Source organism: Ptychodera flava, chromosome 1 (assembly GCF_041260155.1).
Source record: "Ptychodera flava strain L36383 chromosome 1, AS_Pfla_20210202, whole genome shotgun sequence".
Classification (NCBI taxonomy): domain Eukaryota; kingdom Metazoa; phylum Hemichordata; class Enteropneusta; family Ptychoderidae; genus Ptychodera; species Ptychodera flava.
The window spans coordinates 53,560,016-53,582,273 of record NC_091928.1 but is presented as its reverse complement, the minus strand read 5'-3'; the positions used below and the strand labels follow the sequence as shown (position 1 = coordinate 53,582,273).

The 22,258-nt window shown below is 35.6% G+C and overlaps 1 protein-coding gene and 1 long non-coding RNA gene across 3 annotated transcripts in view; one reads left to right on the top strand and one right to left on the bottom strand.

Annotated features, from left to right (window-relative positions):
• The first annotated feature begins 112 nt into the window (after positions 1-112).
• Positions 113-7,796, top strand: LOC139140866 (uncharacterized). The gene is made up of 3 exons (XR_011554086.1): positions 113-239; positions 1,576-6,109; positions 7,002-7,796. It is a non-coding gene; the product is annotated as an uncharacterized lncRNA (long non-coding RNA).
• A 6,220-nt stretch (positions 7,797-14,016) lies between these two features.
• LOC139140852 (thyroid hormone receptor beta-A-like) overlaps positions 14,017-22,258 on the bottom strand; it is a 65,729-nt gene continuing 57,487 nt past the window's right edge. The window contains exons 4-8 of one of the 2 annotated variants that reach the window (XM_070710316.1): positions 19,981-20,201; positions 19,038-19,214; positions 18,261-18,510; positions 17,230-17,506; positions 14,017-16,146 (exon numbers count right to left, since the gene is read on the bottom strand). In XM_070710316.1, the coding sequence (XP_070566417.1) occupies positions 16,041-16,146; positions 17,230-17,506; positions 18,261-18,510; positions 19,038-19,214; positions 19,981-20,201 (1,031 nt within the window). In that variant the 3' untranslated portion in view covers positions 14,017-16,040. Of the gene's footprint in view, positions 16,147-17,229; positions 17,507-18,260; positions 18,511-19,037; positions 19,215-19,980; positions 20,205-22,258 lie in introns of both variants that reach the window. The other variant, XM_070710306.1, reaches the window with a different exon arrangement.

The following is a 22,258-nucleotide window of genomic DNA, read 5'->3' as shown; positions in this document are numbered from 1 at the left end:
ACCCTTATGCTCCAGACATCAAAGAAAATCGGCAATTTCTGCTATGATTAGAAGGGAATAGCCTCTCAAATACACCACCCCTGTTAATAGTGGTAGCACCCAAGAAGCGTATATAGAAACCATAATCGGCGAGTAATGTCCGACGCGTATTTGGTGTGAGCTTGCTACGAGATTAACCGAAAATAAGGCATATTATAGATGAACGGAGACATTTCGTAAACTGTACGGGACACAGACAGGTACGTAATGACATCAAGCTTATTTTGGCCCCGTCATGGTGTATACCATTTACGGACAGACTCAATATAAACAACTAAACGACGAGCTGAGATTTTCAAAACACATGCAACAGGAAGCTTGTGGTATGTGTGTATGTTTGCTTATGTACGAAGTGCCAAGGGAGTTTTAGCATGATATTACTGACTAATCCAAGCGATGTCGTTACTCGAATTATAAGCCCTTAATATCTTGATCAGCTGAAGATCCGAAGGGAAGACGTGACATATGTTTGAAACAACATGGCAGTTTGGCGTGCGAAGTTATGCGTACAGCATTTTCAGACCAAGTGCAATTTTTTCAGTCCACGAACTACTGCCACGACAATAATGTTTTCATCGAATTGTTCAGCATGTTTGGCTAACTTGCAACACAATCATACTTGCATGAAAATGCGTCGACTAGATATTTGTGAATTCAACGTCACCTTATGGCATAATAAAAAAATTCTGAATTTAATTTTTTTTTTGACGAAATCTTTGACCAATAGAGCTATATATGGGTGCTCCGTTCACACCAGTGAAATCAGCATATTCTTTATTTGTAGATCCGCAAGATTTATGTTCCCTCGAATATTTTCCTGTGTAATTTAAAGAACATAATTTGAAATTCTTAAGGAAGCTACATGGATTATAGGCATACAATCACCATTATCTGTATCTTTTTGCTCAAGTTTTTTTTATAAGATTGTTTGAAATCGAATGCATCATATAAATAATACCTACTGGAATGTGACCTGGGACAGAACATTTTCGAAACTTAGAATTTAACAACTATAAATGGCCACTGCAAATATAAACCTAAGTGCCTGAATTTAATCGAGCAAATCCATCACCAGGGATTGAAATAGTGACATTTTAAAACAATATAGAGCTTATTTATTAAATAATGGGAATCCAAAATATCTCTCTGGAGATTGGATATCTTTTTGGTAAGTCAAATGCAAAAAGACACAGCTAGTGGGGCTTTAACCTAGAAGGTTAGTTTTTCATGCATTCTACTTTCTGATTTCTCTGGTGAAATCACTTTTCTATTATTCCCAGATTATTATTCTTGTGAATGTCTGCAGTACAAATGTGGTTAATCTCAAGTTGCACATTCTAGAATTTTTCCATAATAGTAATTTTTGCCTTATTTTTTTCAAAAGTGCCAAAGCGAAGATTCTTTTGATTTCTCTGTTATGGTTGTATGGTATAATAACTAAAAAGAAACTGAACAAAAGAGACTTTTTGTTTTGCCACATATAAAACCCTCTACACAAAAGATAACAACTTTATCACTGTACACTTCATTTTGCAGCTAGTATGGCGTACGGATCATCAACACACAGGTCCCGTTCCTACTATGAGGAACCATCGGTACAGATGACGCGGGAAGAACGAGAAACCCTGTATCCGGACAAATCAGTCCATTTCACAGCATTTTCACCCAGGCCAATCAAGAAACTCACTGAGAAAAGAGCACCCAAGACATTGGCTAATATTGAAATGAATCATAAATTGCGTACAAGTATACCGGAATCAACAAAAGTGGAAACATCGGCGCCGTATAAGCAGTGGTTGCACGCTGGTCGACGAGAACCGCCGTTTCCACCTCGTTGGGACGGCGATTACAACAGCAATGTATGGAGAAACTTCAGTCTTTCACAGAGTGTAAAGTTTGATAGTAAAGGACGAAATATTACCGAAGTCATCGCGTCCATGTATCCAATCAGAATTCCTCCCCACTCGGAGTTGGGTGATTATAATTACGCAAAATTTCTAGCGGAAGTCCCCATTATTCGCGACGGTAAAAGATGCAATATTGCAATCTCTAAATCAGAGTTGAATCTTGAGGAGTTCCAGAAATTGAAAGTTCGCAGTGAAACCAGAGTTCCTCCACTGGATCAACAAGGACACATACGCCCTCCAACAAAGTTCAGGCGCTACGAACATCGATACGTACCAACTCCAGAGACTACAACTGATCAGTTGCGCAAAATGACGCAAACTGAACGGGAAATTGAAAGAAACCTCCTGGGGACTCGTCAAAAGCCTCATTATCCAAGAATATGGAAATTAAGCTTTAAGTCGAATAACCCAGAATACGAGAAAGTTCGTCAAGAAGTGGAGGAAAGAAAGCAAGGCGTGAAGAAACCTCAAATAATTTTCTATCAGCAAATTAGATAGTTAATTAATTATCAATGAAGTGAAAATGCATTAAGGTAGAATGCGCCTCGGGAACAAATATTTGGCTTTCAAATTTTTCAATAATTTTCAGGTAAACTGCTGGTTGGGTTTTAATGTAAAGCTCTTGGAGGAAGAAAAAGTAACCATAGTATTTTGAAAATTAAAAATTTATTTTTTTCCATTTACTTAACACAGCGATGGTAGCCATTTTGAATTCAAACACCTGGTTATTATTAGGTAATAGTTCCTTAGTACCAAGTTTTGTACAGTGACCCCTGATTTTAATTCTTCTCTTCGCAAGAAAGTGATTGAAAGTTTTATCAAGAAAGGTTTCAGCAAAATTCTTGCATTCTAAGGGGCATACTACATTAATGCACTTTCATATCAAAAACTTTACCATGCAAAATAATAAAAATATTGTTAATGTTTGGGGAGGGGGATTGAAAGTTGTGTAATCACCAGGAGCACAATATGAAAAAAGCAATCATGATGTTTATATTTTCAGACTGTTATTGTTTTTGTTGTTTTAAGTCGCTGACTGTAAAATATTATTCAGTAACTGTTCTGTCCCCAACTAATCAGTCATACCAATCAACTAGACGTCAGTCTCAGAAATACCAATCAACTAGACGTCAGTCATACCAATCAACTAGACGTCAGTCATACCAATCAACTAGACATCAGTCATACCAATCAACTAGATGTCAGTCGCAGAAATTCCACGTTAATGCTCTATATTTTGTCTTTTTAATCAAACCTTATCTCTATATCACTTACCACCATAGTTACAAAAGTGAAAAATTGGTCCTTGATTTAACCCTGAAGAATATGCTTGGGTCTCGTACAAATGATACAAAACTGATAAAAATGAAATTTTAGAAGGCTACCAATTTTATAGGGCAGCTTTGGAGACAATCACTCGTCATAGCAGCTGCCACTCACTAGATACTGTTTATGCCATGGCGAATGTTTTAAAGTTTGATATTTTGGTAAAAAGTGATAGTGGCAAATGTATATCCCCATGTCTCACAGTGATCAGTGCTGTCACCCCCATTGCAAAGTAAGCAGGTCCATCTTTTACACCTAAAATAATGGGGCTTAACCACATTGCAGTGACAACAAAGGTTGGTCAAATGTATTAACCATAACAAGTGTCTGTTTAGTTGAAGTTGATGCTGCCGTCATGACGTCAATATTCAGGTTGTCTGTTTGTTCTAACAGGTTTGCCACCAAAGGCACTTGTGTAAATCCAGAAATGTGTAAATATAAGCATGCACAATAGGTTAGATATCATTCAAATAATATGCTTGATTCCATATAAAAGTGGATTGTCTGCGTACACATCACCATAATGTCAGGAAGTCTAATGTGTACAAATCATTCAAGGATTATCTGTAAATCTGTTAGAAACTACTGGCTACAATGTTGGATTACAAAGTGGATTGAGAGATTTGAAATAGTTTACACAGGTCATTCAAGGTCAAAGTGTAGCTTGGATACACCAGCAACAGTGAGATATGAATCTCTCAGTCCAAACAATGAACTCTCTATCTGCTTTGACAATGAGAATATTGAAATTTATCAATTGTAAATATTTTCTGGCAGCCATGAAATAATTAATCACAAATCAGATATATCAATATATCAACAATAATATCCTGATTTTAATCATGAAAATAATTAATAATTTGTAAATCCCTGAAATGTATGTGTCGCCATGACTATTGCAAAATCATGTGTTTTTGTATTCAGAATTAAATTTGCTAGCTTTTAATGCATAGATTTTTATTTTTAAAATCAATTTAAAGTCACAGTGAAGTACATTTGGTGTTGTAATTTGTATTATGAGATTTAACAAACACTGTTTTAATCCGTCTTTGTTCAGTGACAGCAATCAATGGAAGACAAGGCAGGTATGGAAGACTGCGGAAAAATACCTGCTGTGACTGAAGGTTCTTTGTTAGTTTCTAGGCGTACATAAAATGGTTTACTAAATGCTGGAGTGTAGAGGGATAGAAGTTCTGTGCGTCAGTGTGTTTCCAGGTTATGAAATGATTGCTGTAAAACTTGTTAATTTGCTAAACACAGAGTCTGACATCACAGTTATTTGCTGTTATCCTATATGTAAAGTGTATTGTATGGTGTAACTTTGTCCCAGTCTTTCTCAGAAAAAGGGGGGTTTTCCTAGAGGGCCTCCCGTAGCTCTTTAATGAGACTGGGCCCCCTAGGACTATATTGATTTGCAAAACTGTTCAATGAGGGTCCAGTGTACTTGAGAGTGAATCCACTTTGACAATATTGGTCAAGTACTTAAATGATCCAATCTTACCAACTGTTTAGTACATTTCAACTTAATCTGTAAAATTGAATCATTGCATCTGTCAATCCATGCCAGTTCCAATTGTTTTACATTCTAAATGGGTATACACCATGTTTCTTATTTCACATATCATTTTTAACTTGTATTTATTTCAGTATACATGTATCTTAACCAGCAACAACATTACAGTGTTGTTTTGAAATATGTTCTCCAACTCTGCAGCATTATAGTTGAGTTAACTTTTGTAAGCCTTCACATGATTGGTCAGATGAACTTTTTCAGTTTCTGATTGGTTAATGAGTTTCTGCTTTGAAGGGTGAGTCCATGGTACTATGTCAGATTTTGAGCATACAACCTAAATGTTCACTTTTATGGCATTATTGTGTTTTGGTTATTCTTTTGTTTCGCATGAAAAATTTATCATCACTATTCTCTTTAATTTATCATCGTCAATTTGTCATTGAACCTGTCCACCCCTATTTCCTTTTAAACATGTCCACAATCACCATTGATAACAATGGGTTTGGGCTAAACCATGGCTGTGAAAGGGTTAAAGCAGTACTTATTTTATCAAAGTATTAATGTTTTAACCCGTTTGCAGGGAAAGTTTGGAATAGCCTGACTGCTTTCTTGGGCCATTGAAGTTGGGACCACAACACTTTGGAATGGGGATGAAAAAGCCACATTTACATGTATGGTGTTTCAGTGGTTGGAATTCATGTAAATCACTTTTATCATTCGAAACTAAAACAAATAACCAAAACACAAAAATGGTTACATGTACATTGTGGTTTTAATGTCAAGGTAAATCTTCTTGACAATCAAATGAAAATTTTTGCAGAATCAGTGAATTTAAATAATTCAGAATTTCTGTTTTGTTAGATGAATTTTGTAGATGAACTTATGCCTGTATGTGACAACTGTAATTTTGTTAATAACAGTTTGGGATAACTAACTCACTGTGTGGTCTTTTTCAAGATGTTTTTTTGCAGGAAATGAATTTTTCTTAAGTAGTAATGAATGCAATTAGATAACGTAGATGAAATCACTGTATGTATAATGATGACAATCACCAATTCTTAAACAAGTAGAGGATTTATTTTTAATGCAGACTTACTTTTAGCTAGGATAAAATCAGTAGTTTTGTGTATCTTGTCATTGCATGCTTTGTGACAGCATTCACATCATATACATCAACACACTTCAATTGTGAAATATTGATTTGTCCATCAAAGAAAAATTGATCTAAACAGTCTACCTTCCCTGGCTGATAGATTTCTGAGATATGTGGTACATCATGTGACATGTTAAATCCATGAAATACTGAAATTTAGATATTAAAGAGGCACTCCCAATCGGTAACATTTTTAAAACACATTTTTTTAATGCCAACGGTCGATATTTGACGTGGCGACTGCGCGCGGATCGCGAGATATCGATAAAAACATATCATTTCCCGAGCGTATTTTTCACATCCCGAAGTTTTACGATGGTTTCTGATTATGACGCGAAACCCCCGAAGGTTTGTTGTTGTGCTGATTGACGATATTCTAGGGAGTCCATAATAAGTTCGAACGACGCAATTTTACCTCCCACTGCGAAGACTTTATATACAGCATTATGCCTTTACCACAAGTCAGTTTTTGAAAACTTCTTCTAATAGCTTTTGTCGTTTTCATTATTCTAAATCAGTTGTATTATATTTTTAACCAATACCACATAAACATAAGTTTTTACGTGTTAAATATTAGCCGCCTCCGATGACTACATTTTGTCGTCTGCCACACAGTACATGTGGTTCGCCGCGCGCGTGGTATGCGTCTATGCATACCACGCGGTGGCCGCTATGTATCAACCGCACGTAACTGGGCTAGTCACCTATGCGAATTCTGGTGGAATCAGCAAAAATTGTTTTTCGTTTTATCACCAAGTCAGTAAGACTCAGCTTTCTCCCACAGGGCATGACCGATCACCGCGGCAAGTGGTACTGTGGCGTACAGCAGCGTCAGTGTAGACTCGTACTCCATAGCTTAGTTGAAAATGGCCCCAGTGCCGAACGTTCGATGTTCGGAAGCTGAATTTAGGTGGGCCACCGGAATTCAAACTTTTACTTTTTTGAAGACATGTTTTTATCGATATCTCGCGATCCGCGCGCAGTCGCCACGTCAAATATCGACCGTTGGCACTAAAAAATGTGTTTTAAAAATGTTACCAAATGGGAGTGCCACTTTAAGCAGTTCAAAGTTTATCAACTGAATACAATATTTAGCTAAAATTGCCTGAAAGGATCTGTCGTTTAAAGGACACTTGGTACGTACAATCTCAAAAATATAACATAATGGACTTGGAGTAGGATTATGAATCTCTCAGTGCTTCCTGCTGGAGCAACAATCCATTCACAGACACATCACCATTGAATGAAATTTGTAGTTTGGATAGAAAATATTGTTTTCTTAAAAATTAACGTTTTGGAGAAAACATAAAATATGTGTAAAGCAATCTATCATGAGAATACAAGAATGAAAAGCCATGATGTTATAAATATGAACTTACAATATTTTGTAATATTGATGGTTGTGTTGATTTGAATTGTTGCACAGTATTCAAAAGCTGATTGGAACTGTCATAAAGCATGCAATTTTTAAATAACCAATCAATTTACAGAACGTGTTTGTATAGTCCATCATGCCTCTTGTGGAATTTTATCCCAGGGAAATATAATCCTGCATTTACAAAAATTGTTTTTTTTTTTTTTTTCTAATGTCAAAATCATATTGTACAAATTTCAATCATAGGAGAAGGCTGCATTGTCATACTTACAATGAACTTTCTTATCGAACTTATCATGTTACAAATCACCTGAATTCAATTTTTTTGCCTGTCAGTAAAAATCATTATCAAGGCAAAAAGGAATTGTGTAGATTGGACAATGCAGCATAAATTTGAAATATATAAATGTTTTAAATTTGTTTTCATCTCTGTGAAAAAGTTGTAATTGATTTTAAATAAATGATATACTTACTGTGCTATCATCACTGTGTTTCATGATTTGTGGTCGTTGGTTCAATATTGCTGTAACATCAACTTTGTATTGCAAGTTTAAATAGCTATCAAACTTTGAAGTTTGGCAAGGAACTTTCTTGAACACACTGAGCAGTTTCCACAAAGTCTGTCAAAGGGCCATGCTTGATGAGTAATGACAATCGGTCAGTTTTCGTATTTTATTAGTTTTACTAAGTGAATGCAATAATTTTGCTCTTCAATGCTGAGATCCATGGCTATAATGTTAATCAAATTGCTGACATGTACAACAGCTGTTGCTAACTATTTCTCAAATCACATCTCAGCATGGCTGGTAATTTTACTAATGGACCACTTATCCACTCTAAGCTGTGACTCCCATTAGCTTACACTGTCTGGTTGTTTCTTCCTGGAGATATAAAAATTTCCGTGCCTTTGTTGGACAGTCTGTTACCATGTAGCTGTAGTGCACAATATGTTGTGATTGTTAGATGGTTGACTTAACTAACACGGATCAAGGTGATTGCACCTGATAACAAATACATGTGCCATACATGTGATATTTGACGTAAAAGATAGGATATAATTGTATTGATATTATGAAGGGATTGAAAAGGAGTCTATAGGGGCATGCACTGAACATTAGTGAACACTAATTATTTCCATGAAGCTATCTCAGTGTGTGATTTGTCTTATTATGAACAATCACTCTGGTCTGTGCCTTGTTTTCCAATCTGTCCTCTCACTCTCCAGTCAGTGACCTAATGCACACGTCTGGTCCTAATTGGTCATTCTAAGTAACCATATACTTTATGACACACGTACGCACATTCCATTGTTTCTTTAGACACATGCAGGTGCACACCAATCAGAGTGCACTCATTTTAACCCTGAGGCTTTCACCACCATGGTTTGTCCCAAACCCATTGTTATCAATGATGATTGTGGACCTGTTTACAGGGAATTGGGGGTGAACAGGTTAAGACAAATTCAGTCCACAGAAGTTATAGTGATCAGCCACTTCCAGTTAACATATACACAATGATATGAAGCAATCCCGGTCACTTGTGATCAATTTTTGACCATAACAGGTCTATATGAAGCAATCGAGGGTGGTTATAATTTATACTGACGATGAACTTGTGTAAATATATTTGTTTTTGCTGCCTGTATATCTAGTATTTGACTTATATTAGTACCTCAGTGTCGTTTGACCTTTGTTAGCCAACAAAGAGTGCCATCAGTCCGTGCTACCACAGAAACGCTAGTTATACGTAGGCTAGACAGAACTCTGAGATCATGAACTTACTATAAGGCCTCTGAATTTCAGAATACCTTCAAAATTAATCGTAGTTACAAACAGGCGAATTCTGACAGCCACTATTGATTCATTTGAGTTGCCTTTGCTGAGAAAAACAAAAGATATCTTGTTGCTAGGGCGACAAAACATTTGATGAGGTCAAAGGTCAGATTCCACAATGAATTGACACCTGATCAAAGGTCATACACTTATACTGGAACCATGTTGCAAACACCTATAAAGCCATACATATTTGCTGAGACTGAATTCTGTTCAGCCCTATACAGTAGACACTGCTATCTGTGGTTCAACATTTATATGAAAAGTGATTTTTCTTTAACAAGATCAATACAGGAGTCAGTTTTTCAGGTCAAAAGTTGTTTTTATTGCCCTTGAAAGCAAGAAAGGTGGCTACATTCCTCTAAACATGGTGAAAGCTATCATCATAATAACTCAATTATAGTCACAATTACAACACTCATCTGCAATAAACAAACTATGGCAAAACAGCCTAAAATACATATGCTTGAAGCTAATATAGAATAATATTTCTCTAGTACTAAACTTTCAAAAAAATACAGATGCAAAAATTTAACGTGTGTGTGTATGTTTGTGTGTGTGTGTGTGTGAGAGAGAGAGAGAGAGAGAGAGAGAGAGAATGCACTGCCTATGAATTAGAGGGGACATCTGCAGTGCATTGGAACTTATAATGTTATAGGTTACTGTGATTCATGTACCTACCTCATAGACACTGATTGGTCAAACAAATGTATACAGAAAATGACCAATCACAGGCAGGCTTGCAAGACTGCTCAGATTCAGTCATTGGAGAGCCACAGTGTATTTTAAGTGAACTTCACTGGCAAGGTTTGCTGAGCACAGCTGATGAGATTGAGAACCAATCACGAATCGTTAATTCAGAAATAGCCAATCAGAGGCTTTCTTCTGTTGACCACTGAAGGCCAATAAAAAGTGACAGAGTTCATAACTGCAGAAAACTATGATCAACAAAAAAGTTTTTCTTTGTAGATCTGTTATAATTATACTAGTGGTAAACAATTTATGTATGCATTGTTCTGGCAAAAAAAAAAACATGTTTTAACATGTCTCCACAGTATCTTAAAATCATGATAGATACATATAAGTTTTCTTCTATGAAATTACTTAAAAGTACTGCTTTTTAAAAAATACACATTTCAGTCACATTTCTATTGATGTATTTTTTTCTCCTTGGGGGAAAAAGATCAAAATTCTGTTGAGGTATTTGTGGTCTCTATGAAAGAACGATGCTGTAAAAATCATTTACTTTTCGGATTTTAAATTCAACAAAAGTGTTTGAAAATCTTGACAAGTAGTCGGTAGAGCCTTGTTCATGAGGTAATGTCTAGAAGATCAAGTTAACATCAAACATCGAATAAATCTTTCCTTATTCAAAATACTTGGATACAACTCTATTGTAATGAAAAGAATGGTACAGTTCCTAAAGAAAAGTGGGCCCAATGTTCCATATAAAAACAACAGAGTTTTCTTAGGGGGTCCTCCCATAGCTTTTTGAAGCAAGTGGACCCTCTAGGACTATGTTGGTTTGTAAAATTTTGCAGTGTGGCCCAGTTATCTTTAGTCTTGCCTATGTTTACGCCAATGCCTATACCAAAACACTACAATTCCGCTGAAGTTTTGTCAGAAAAGCAAATTATTCAATCAAAGTGTTTTAAAAGTATCACTGTTCTTTAAAAATACTGATGAATTTAGCAGTGTGCAAATCTGTATCATTGATGGATATTAGATCATGTAAACACATACACTTGTTGCAATGGTTTGAAAGCATGCAGCTTACACAGACATTTTAACATCGTGACAAAAACATCAATACTGGTCTTTATGAAATATGATTATTGCCCGGTAATATCCTATACAAGAATGTGAATATCTGGTTACTAAATAATGAAAATACTTTAATGAAGAAAACGAGAGTTTGATTTGAATGCAGTGTTTCTGAGATAAAATACAGTACGTTAACTTTCAAGAAACGTGATAACTGCATTAACCAAGACTAATACTGAACATAGCAGATCACTCCTATCAAAAACATTACAAAACCTTTAAAGATATATGTAACAAAGAATTTCACATCATGATTTATAATACGTCAATACAAGATATCACTACTTAGAAAACAAGGCAGGCATTCACTGTGACAAGATGGAGTACATATGAAACCAAAATTGTTTCATCAAGGAATTAACAATAATGTTGGTGGTATTGATTTTTTGAGAATAATGCCCATCATCACCCCTGAGATGAATGGATTGTGCCGTTGTCAAGGAGATTTTCTCACAGAGCAGCCAGTCATGAAAAATCATGGAGATTTTTTGACGAAAAAAATCCTTGCAAAGTAACAGGTCAATGTAATGCTGTTTGCCGAGAGCCTAGGTAAGTGGTAAAGTTTTCAAATCAAAACCTGGAATTGAAATAAGAGAACTGCATAGCACTGACAAATCTGTCTGTTTACAGGGCATGTAGTTATGATATATTTAAGATTTACTGCACTAGAATCCTGACAAGTTATGTCTGTGGAAATAGCATTGGCAGCAATAATTTTTTTTCACAAGTCAACGTTTTGTTTTAATACCGGAGGGAATTTGGTTCAAACGTAATGTATGTTTTGCCCTGGGAGAGATGCATGGGCTGTACCACTCTGCCTGTTAGGACGCCCTCACCACTTAATTTGTAAAGTTTCTATTGTTTTTATGAAGCTTGTAAATTGCAGCCTTGACCTGTTAGCAGTCATATTTCAGAATTAAAAGTGGTAAAGACACAATGTCACAAGCTAAACACTGCAAGATCTCTACTTAATGATCTGAAATCATCAAATGACTCATCTATAGAAGATCATTCAATTTTTATGAATTTAATTCATGAGAAACCCATGAAAAAAATAGAACAAATACTGTCTCCTTATTTAAATCATGCTTGATAAAGTTTTCTCAAAAAAGGTTGTTGAAAAGAATTGTGATTTTTTTAGTACTCAAACACTCTTATCATCATAGACTATGAGGAAAATTAAGATGTTTTGATGAGTGATTTCTGAATTTCACTTACATTGAACCCATGAAGTCTATGAAAGTATGCAGAGAAATAAACTTATTTTACCTTTGTGGCTAGAATGAATGAAACCACAGCATGGCTGTAGAACTCTGGGACCACAATGAGCTACGTGACCATTTGTCACTAAGCTAGGGGTACTAGTTCCAAATACTTACAATGAGCAATTTGTTGAAACCATTATACATTACAGGTTCACACCAAACTGTCAAGGTGCACTTCTTTGACTATCAACATACCAGCAAGTGAAATATCTTTTGAGTCAAAAACAATGCATACAGCAATAAAATTCAATAATCTGAGTAAAGTATTCCACAGATAGGTTGCAGAATTTCTCAGTTCATAGATTCTCTGACCTTTGACCCAACAAATGGGATTCACATATTCATATATCAGAGCTCTGGACTGGATTGATATCACTGTATGGGAATATAATTACATGGTTAATTCATATGATTCATATCATCACAGTCAAAGCTGGAAATTTCTTGAAGAAAACCAGACAGATTTACCGAGTTACTTTAATGTTGAGTAAAATAATGGATACTGTAATGATGTAGTTTTCAAAATACAAAAAAAAGTGAGGCCAAAATGAGATTTGTTTCTGGTCATCAAGCTCATTTCAGGACCTACGCATCACGTCTTGTTTTTGGGTTACATTCTCATCAGTACAGCTATCCTTGATATCCCTGTTTTGCATGTCCAAAAATGCTAAAAAGAAAAAGGAAGTATATTGCAGCCAGTGATCAATATGCAAAACCAGCATTTTTAGGAATAAAAAAAGAAAATTGCATTGTTGCATCACTTTTGCTGAATGTCAAATACCAGAAACAATTTTTTTTGTCCTGAAAGAATAATTTCATAGTAACTACAAAACCAACTGAATTGAAAGTTAGTAAATAGAATATACTTGTATTGTTCTTTTATGGTTGTTTGCAACTTTGTGTATTTTGAAGAATGCATCATATGACAGTTAAACATCCACTGATTACAGAAAAGATTGATACACTTTAGTTGTTTTGTCCACTTTGTTACATTTACATTGCTACATACATCTCCTGCTGTACAATGTATCAATTTGACATAAATAGCATAGCAATTGCAAACAATTGCAGTATCATGATTTACATGTTGAAATCAAGCAATGACTAGAATAATACCCTCATATTTTCCAAACATGATTGTGCGTTACATTCTGAAGTGTGAATTAAAATGACAGATAAGTTTTATATTTTCAAATCTAAAGTGTAGTACTACCAGAGAAAAATAGAGGTAAATATTTGGTTTCACCCCCCTACCTAGAATCCCCATAAATTAAGTGGTAGAGTCCTACTTGCATGTACATCATATGGACCATACCATTATCGGGCAAGTTGATGCAAAACTGGTAAGTTTTGAAGCGAGTACTGAGGTACATCACCTCAGTACATGCCTGATTTCTTACAAAAGCCTATAAGAGTCTACATAATTTGAACCAAACTAATTCTCATTGATAATCTCACAAACTGTGACAAAAATGGAAGGATGATTTTGATGCCATCTATGATATATTCATTATTAAAAAGACAATAACACTGTCACCCTTATGTCAATGTTTATCACACCCAATCATCTAACGAAAATGATGCTGGCCAGGCCATGGTTTCAAGCAATAGAGGGGAGGGGTGTATAACATCATATTGCAAGTTGAGAGAAACTGGCTCAAGCTTTCATGATGTAAAACATTTGAATGAACTCACGCATGCTTTGTAAATAAACTTTACCCTTGGTAGAGATAACCATTACCGGTATAAATGAAATAATAGTGTGGTCAGTACTCAATAGGATGAAAAGTTACTTTATTCAAGCTGAACCCCCAGCTTATGAATGGAACGTCCCAGTTCTTTTATGACCTCAAACATGCAAATAATCAGACAACAGTAAATTTAGAGTGGTCAGATTTTTGTATTAAGGAAAAAACTATCTTTTTTAGATATATATATTAATGTATATCTCTGCATACATCAGGTATCCAATTTAATATCATTTAAAGTAGCTACAGCTTTGGATACCATCTCCAATCTCTTCAGTTCTAAAGTATAAATTTCCTGTACTTCTTCACTAATTATGTCAAAATGATGTGTCAAACTTGTCAACACAACATGTCTGTGTGTAATGCACCTATCAATGTTTTCAACTGAGGGTGGGGGTAGGAGGGGCCCTTGATTAACAGGGGAATTGACTTTTTCTCCCAAACCATGTCAAATTCCACACACACAGAAAATAAGTCAAATACCTAACAATGGAGGCTACATGTTGATAATCTAGGACTTGATATCAGTCAAAAATTAAAGCTACCATATTTGGGCAGCCAAAATTTTGAATTTGACTTTTTGCCAAGCCATGTCAAATTCCGTTAGGCTACAAAAATATGTCAAATACCTAGAAGGATGGGGGATAGGCTACATGTAGATAACTTAGAGCTGGATATCAGTCAAAATTAACACTACTATTATGTGGTGTTGTAAAAGTTCCCCTGCCAGACATATTGTGGTGCTCAAAGTCCCCAACTCAATTTGTAATAAATGTTGCCTATTGCCCCGCTCTCATGAAAGGCGGTATCTATAGAGGTGTTGAAGAGTGTATTCAAACCATGCAAATTGTAATCAGAAAAATTAATGTGCCTTGCTAGGCACAGTGGACCTCTTTACACCAAAACCAAAGTTTGTTACCACAGATTAAAAATCAGGTATTGCATGTAATCACTTTCTTACCATTTGAAATGCTTCTTTTCAAAACTACAACAGTCTGTTCAACTGTACACAGTCTTGTTGAAGCTTGTATGTAAAGGGGGGTGGGGGTGGGGGGGTGAACAGGTTAAAAAAGTACATGCAAATGTGATGACATCATGCAGACCTAGTGTTCTAAAACACTGTAATATTACTGCTTTAATTATCACATTCCTTATGTAGCAGATTACATAAATATGCTAACGTTAGTTACAACCTAAAGCCTCACACAGTCCCCTCACAGCCTGACTATGGCTTGAGCCTGTTGCTTCCCTAACACTGAAACTGGACCTCTACACTGAAAGGTAGGGGATAGAAGGTTTCAACTCTACATCTGGTAAATCTGGTAATATCGTTAGCCTACAAGAAAATGACCTAGGGAATGAACAGTCTTAAAGTTCTGTAAATGTCCAAAAATACAAAATATCACACAGTCCGACTGAGATAAAAAGTAAGTTTATAACTTGTTAAGAAATATTTTTAAAGTTTCTTTAAAAGTAGGTGGGTTGAACTGACCTGAAGATGAAAACATCACATCTTATGTGATATTCTCAATAAGAGTACCCTGTATATACCAGTTACTATCAATTTTAAATCCATACATAGCCCTGTGATGGACTATCTTACCCTGTGTATACCAGTCAATATCAACTTGACATTCATTGGACTATCTGACACACATACACTGCCTGCCAATATTCTGTCTTCACAGTTACAAGTTTTCCCAGAAAGAAGAAAAAATGAAAGAAGAAAAAAATGTGGATACAGTGTATTGAGTGGTTTTCTTCCTCACCTGCACTGTGTTTAAAATAGTTTGCCAGTATGCAGGTAGTGTAATGCACATTCTGTATAAACAAAATAATTCAACATTTCAGTTGTATGAGGGCGCTGTTCTCACCCATGCAGCTTCTTCAGCCAACAACCCCGCTTGTGTATACATTTCATGAGGTTGATCAGTGAAGGCCTTACAAACAGTATGCGGTGATAATCTTTTGAAGACAGTCTTATTGATTTTGCAGGAACAATTTCAAAGTGACTCGGTTCAGTGTCTTTCTCTCTATCTTCAAACTTCTACCATTTCTCTAACTGGTCTCTGATAGGAGAGTATATGTGACGTCTTCCTTGGTTTCAGAGTCTTCATCTCCAATGAGTACAGGTAGCTTCTTGGTTACTTCCATCACAGCTTGGCTGAAAATTCACAAAAAATTGTTTAAAATGTAATAAGAGGCATATGTTACAAAACTATCCAATGATGGTGGAAATGTAACCTAGTATACAGTATGCACTGTATACTAAAATAATCATGACGGGATGCTCGCATCTAAAAAACAGTACACTTTTTTGGACTCTTTCTGCACTGATATGTGCAATCTAACGTAGTTATATCAGGTATAATCAGACATTACATAACGCTTAGTCAACAACTTCAGATACCAATAGCTTGGCCGGTACTACTTTATGCCAAGGTATTGTAGTGAAGCGGCACAAACTCAATCTCGTGTAAACCTTGACAAGAGTATTATCATTTCAGGACATCGGAATTTGTTCCTACTTTTATTAATTTGAACTAACATATGGCTTGTAGTATATTTATAGGTCCTAATCTGTGAAAATTAGGGTACAATGTTCAAAGAAGTTCAAGGCGAACGATTATCTGTATGAGTGAAGTGTGTAAGGCAGAGATGTCTTCCCTGTACACCCACTTAATCGCTATCTCTAATCACATATTGCTTACGAGATGGCAAATAACTTTAATTAGGAGCTCCATACCCCTTCAAACCCCTATTTCAAGGGGTGAATGTGCGTTGAATATGCACTGTTTTTTAGATGGAAACGTCCCCTAATGTTTGAGTTCGAGACCAAAGCCATAGCAAATTACTAACTATTAAACCCTTAGACATCTATTAAATGAAAGATGCACACATGATATTTTGATGGAATTCAAACTGAACCATTGGTAATAACTCAGCTAGAAGTTGGTTTTAAAAACAAATGAGTCAAAGCCCTACCTTTAACCTGTTCACCAAGACCCCCCCCCCCCCCCCCTCCCCATTTCCCAGTGAACAGGTCCACGGCTCACCATTGCCGATGATGGATTAGTGCCAAACCATAGTGGTGAAAGTGTTAATGGTCATATGAAAAAAACTTTAACAATTTTGAGAGCAAGCTCACTCCCTACACAAAGAATGCAAACATACATCCAACACTTGACAATTGCACTTTTTGCAATTCCCCTGTCTAATGGTTTCTAAGTTTGACATTCCCACTTACCTGATCTGCGCAACACTCGGACTATCCAAGGCATCAGTTAAATCGTACAATTCCACAAGCAAGGCTGGAATATTGGCACTGGGCCAATCTATTCTAAAACACAGCATCTTCTCATTGTGGACTGAAGCTATGGAGCGTAAGTTTGTCATTTTCATAATCAGCCTAGCAAAGAGGTGCTGGTCTCGGTTACCATGCTTTCCAACTTCCCTCCGTAAACATTCTAGAAGTTTCTCTTGTAGTTGTTCGATGGGATGGGGGTCCTTTACTCCAGGGCGATCTGGAATGTAGAGGTATTCTCGTTTATCATCAAGAATTGGTGTAAGGTAGTATGTGCCTTGAAAGTGAAAGATTTAAAACTTTTACTCAAACTTTCGTCAAGTTTCAACCATTCTCTTCCAAAATTAATCATTAAAATCTGGGGTCAATGAGCAAATTTTGGTTTTAGAAAAACAAAGTACCATAAACTTACTGATGTTTGTGTTAACACTATGAGAGAAAATAATTTTGATTTTTCACAATTTTCGATTTTTCACAAAAAAGTGAATTATTTTTCATTTGATCCAAGAGCCCACCCAAGCTGTAGATAAAAAAGTATTGTAGAAGTTCAAGAGTCGGATTACCTTTCCTTGGGCGCATTTTACCTAAACAGTGCAAAATTTACAATATCAGAAACAAATTACCTACAATATACTAATAATTAAATTCAAAATGGCTGCCGATCTTGTGTTAATTCTGAAAGTGTAGAAGTAAACATAGATGAAACGCCACTTTGACCATATATGGAGATATGCACATTTGCAGAGACTCTTTAAACGTTGATGGATTGCATCATTTATCATGTATGGATATATGCAAATTTGCAGTGACATGTGTAAACAGAGATGAAATGCATCATGTATCATATATGGACATATGCAAATCCTCAGCGACTTGCGTAAACAGAGATGAAATGGACTAGTACCATATATGGATATATGCAAAATTTGCTGAGGCTGAGTGACTATAACATCTACTGAAGATGTATCCCATACCTCCACAGGTTAATATAACTGCAGTAAAGAGTGCTATTTCTGTATCAGTCAACTGTAACTGGTGAAGGCTGCTTCCAAACTCAAAGACCGCTCTCCACAGGTCATCCATATTCAACTGTTCAAGATGTTCTTTTGTAAATATCTGGTCCTCTTCCAGAGTAAGAGTTTGGTCTTCAGGGCAGAGAACACGAGATATCCTCACCAACCAAGCTTCAAAGAATCCTTGCTTTAATAGTGTCATCTGATCCTCCTGAAAATGAAACTCAGTTTTAGATCAGATAGCTTACAAACTATTTACCTTTCCGGACACAAAAAGACTTAAGATTTTTGATGTTGATCTTTTGAAAATACAGGAAGAGGTATCCTGCAACTAAATATAAGTTTGCATAAAAATGGAAAAAACCGTGAGGCTGTAAAAAGTGTCTTTGAAATAAGTCAATAATTAAAAATTATCCGGATGTGTCACTCTGCTATCTCATTTTTAATTTAACTTTTGTGGGTTTCCTTCACATAATTTTTAAGGCAGTACATTTCAGTATTACGAATAAACTGATTCTTTGAAACATCTAATTTTCTTTATAGTATTTACACATTGTTATGTGTGTTTCTCATGTCATAAGACAGACAACAGTTTTTTCACACAATTTGTGCTTTTGACGGTTTGATTTTGTGATAGCACTACCCTTCCTATATCCCAGTATCTACGATCCTCTAAAACTACAGAAGACAATATAGTTGATACCACAGCATGATGGCTTGAAGGTGAACATTATTTACCTGTGAGAGAATCATAAATCCAGGCAGGCATTTGGCAAATTCAATGACATTTTTGATCCCCGGTGTCATTGCTTCACAGAATATTGTCCACATGAGTAAATTTTGATCAGTACTGACGCTGTCTAAGGCTATGTCAACCTTGGGTAATGCTGCTATCTGCCCAGCTTGCAGTGATGCCTGAAAGTGGGAAAAGACACATTATATGGTAAAAACAAAATAATATTGTACATAGCAATAGAGGGCGCTCATTACTATGACCACTACATCTCACTAGTACAGCTTTTCAGTAAATCCCATTTCATTACTGCCCTGTAGATGTCTTTAAATACCACTTAGGTTTCAGTATTTATTTTGCTTTGCAATTAATTATGGTTAATTAGGAAAGATGTATAATCTAGTTACATTTCCATCGAAAAAAACTTTTTACTTTGAAAATACAATACTGCAGAAATATCCATGAAGAAGAAGATTAAGGCAGCAAAGAATACAAACAAACATCATGACATGTTGTTGTCAGCACATAATACATTGTTTAGATCTGCACCTTGAATTAAGAAACTGAAATCTGTGTTTTGGTTAGATACCAGTGACAGTATTTGTACAGAAATCAACAGGGCTCATCCTAAATGACATTCTATTACTGTACTGCCATAAATATGCAAAGAAAATACTCGTCTGAATTTGTGAAGACTTTTGAAAATGCACATGCAAGAATAATGAAAACAGTACATGTACTCATTTAGTGCCATATAAACCATAGCAATCATGATATTATAGGGATATCCATATCTCAGCTGATAAACAAAGGCATAAATGGAAACCATGTTTGATGGCAGCAGACCATGCTGTGTACACGATGCTACAATACCACATTGCTATCAGCAATGTACTAGTACTGCGTGTCTGGTAAGTAAGAAATCATTAAATGACAAACGAATCTCACCATTAATTCATCCTTCATTCGTAATAACTGTATGGCCCTTTCTGAAGTATACGCACATGTCAACTCATGGGCTTTGCTGACTGTCTGCGTCAGGTTGTAGAGTTCCAACTCTCGTTTCTCCCTGGCTTCTCTCTCCTCGGCGGTTTCAAAGGACGTCGTTGAGCTGAGTTTGTCCTCCATTGAATTCTGCTTGGCTTTCTTGGAGTATCTACCTATTCTGACTGCTGCAAACAAGATATTGATGGAATCAAAATCCTACAACAATATCAAAACAGCCGATGCTACCTTATACATGTAGTTTTAACCCAGTTTACGCATAAGGTCTGCTTTGGTGGCATGCTAGAAACACTCAGTCCTGTGTATTGCAAGTACAATCTTACATTCACTTTATGCTCACACAAACAGAAATATGAAAGCTCGATGGGCCGTAACTTTTAATGAATTTTCAACTTCTTATGTTCTGTCTGTACTATACAGATTTGTTCCACAAATTGAATCAGGTACAAGTATCTGAGGTTCACATTCAGTCGTTCTCACAGCCTGACATGCTTAATGCCATTGTTGTCAATGGAATTTTGGTGTTAACTGGAATCCATTAACAACAATAATACAGCATATATTGTCCACATTACGTTATGTTGGTATGGCTACATGTAATACGGTACTCTGTATTTCAACACACTACAGGGACACGAATAACAGCATTAACTTGTTTTATTGAATAAAAGTAATGAAAATGGTTGAATGTATTGTCAAAAGTTACAGCTTATCCCAGTGTATTTAACTGCCAACAGTATGCAAATGGTTCTGCTCTAGACGAGAAAGGATGCACCATGTTCTGCAAAGTCAGTATGCCTGAGAGATCAGATGATGGCAATACAAACTAACCAACCCATACAAACACATACAAATATTTCTATGTGCATTTATGCATGTTTTGTTTGTATTGAGTTCCATTCAAATTCTCAGTTTAAGGTGGCATGGCCTTCGGAAATAATGACTTAAACATCTGCTCAAACTTTCCTCAAGGAATCTGTCAACTATCCTACAAATTTTGGTACTTAGGGAAAAAAATTAGCCAAGATTTAGCGATATCTGAAATCCAAAATTGCCCCCACCCCCCGTGTTAAATCTATGGAGAAAAATATTTGTTTTTTGAAAAACTAAGACAGTCAAAAGTTTTCTTACACTAAGAGCTTTAACTATGACCCCCTACAAGTGGTAGGTCAGAAAAGAATTGTAATGAGAGTCCAAATATGTGACCCTGAAGCGCATTCTACCTTAACCCATCATGGAGGAAAGGATTGATGAACAGACATTATTGTCAGACTAAGTACTAAGTAATACAAACAAAAACATCCGGAAACATTTATTAATTTATCAAAAACTGAAAACAGAAAATATAATTGATAAACAGCCAGAATGGAATAAATTTACCAGTCACATATAATTTTATTGTTTTTATCCAGGTTATTTCCTCTTTTTGCCTTCATGTGTGGTTGAACTTTGATCATTTCACTTTTTATTCTGTTATGTACAATGTGCTGAGATGTGTGTATGTGCATTTCAAACAAGTTTTGACTCATAAAATAAAATTATCACTAGTGTGGAAAATCACTGTTTCCATAGCAACAAGCACATGCCAATTCTACTAATTAGGTTTTAAACTTAAAAATAGCTATTAATAAAAAAAAATTGAGGGCATATACCAGTACATGTATGTACTTTTAAAAATACCATTTAAATATTTTTTTGTTTGATAAGCCATTTCACAGTTATTGTTTGAGAACAATATGATTTATAATATTTCATTTTGACAGAAACACTAGCTCACAGAGTTGGGGTAGATAGTGTGAAAGTAATATAAAAAATCTTGATATCATGTATATTACAGTTGGTACAGTGATCGAACTTTTGGAATCATTGGGTTATAAGGTTGCATTGTACAATTCTGAACCAAAACTTATGCCATATGGCCATAGCTTTTGGTTTCTTTTTCCAATATTTTTTGTTTGATGCGAAAAATAATTTTTCTTGATACAGCTAGTATGTACATGTCTAAAGTCACTGTTTATGAATGAACTTTAGTCTAGACGATAATAATGCTGTACGCAATTTGTTAACTTGATAAGGAAAGTCTTTGGATATTTAATATTTAATATATGCAATTATTTAGTTTAATTTTATTTGTATAATTTAATATTCTAGGAAGAAGAATAAGGAAGGTCCGTGTGTTTCAGAACAGATGTTACGACAACGTGATCAAAAATTACAGCTG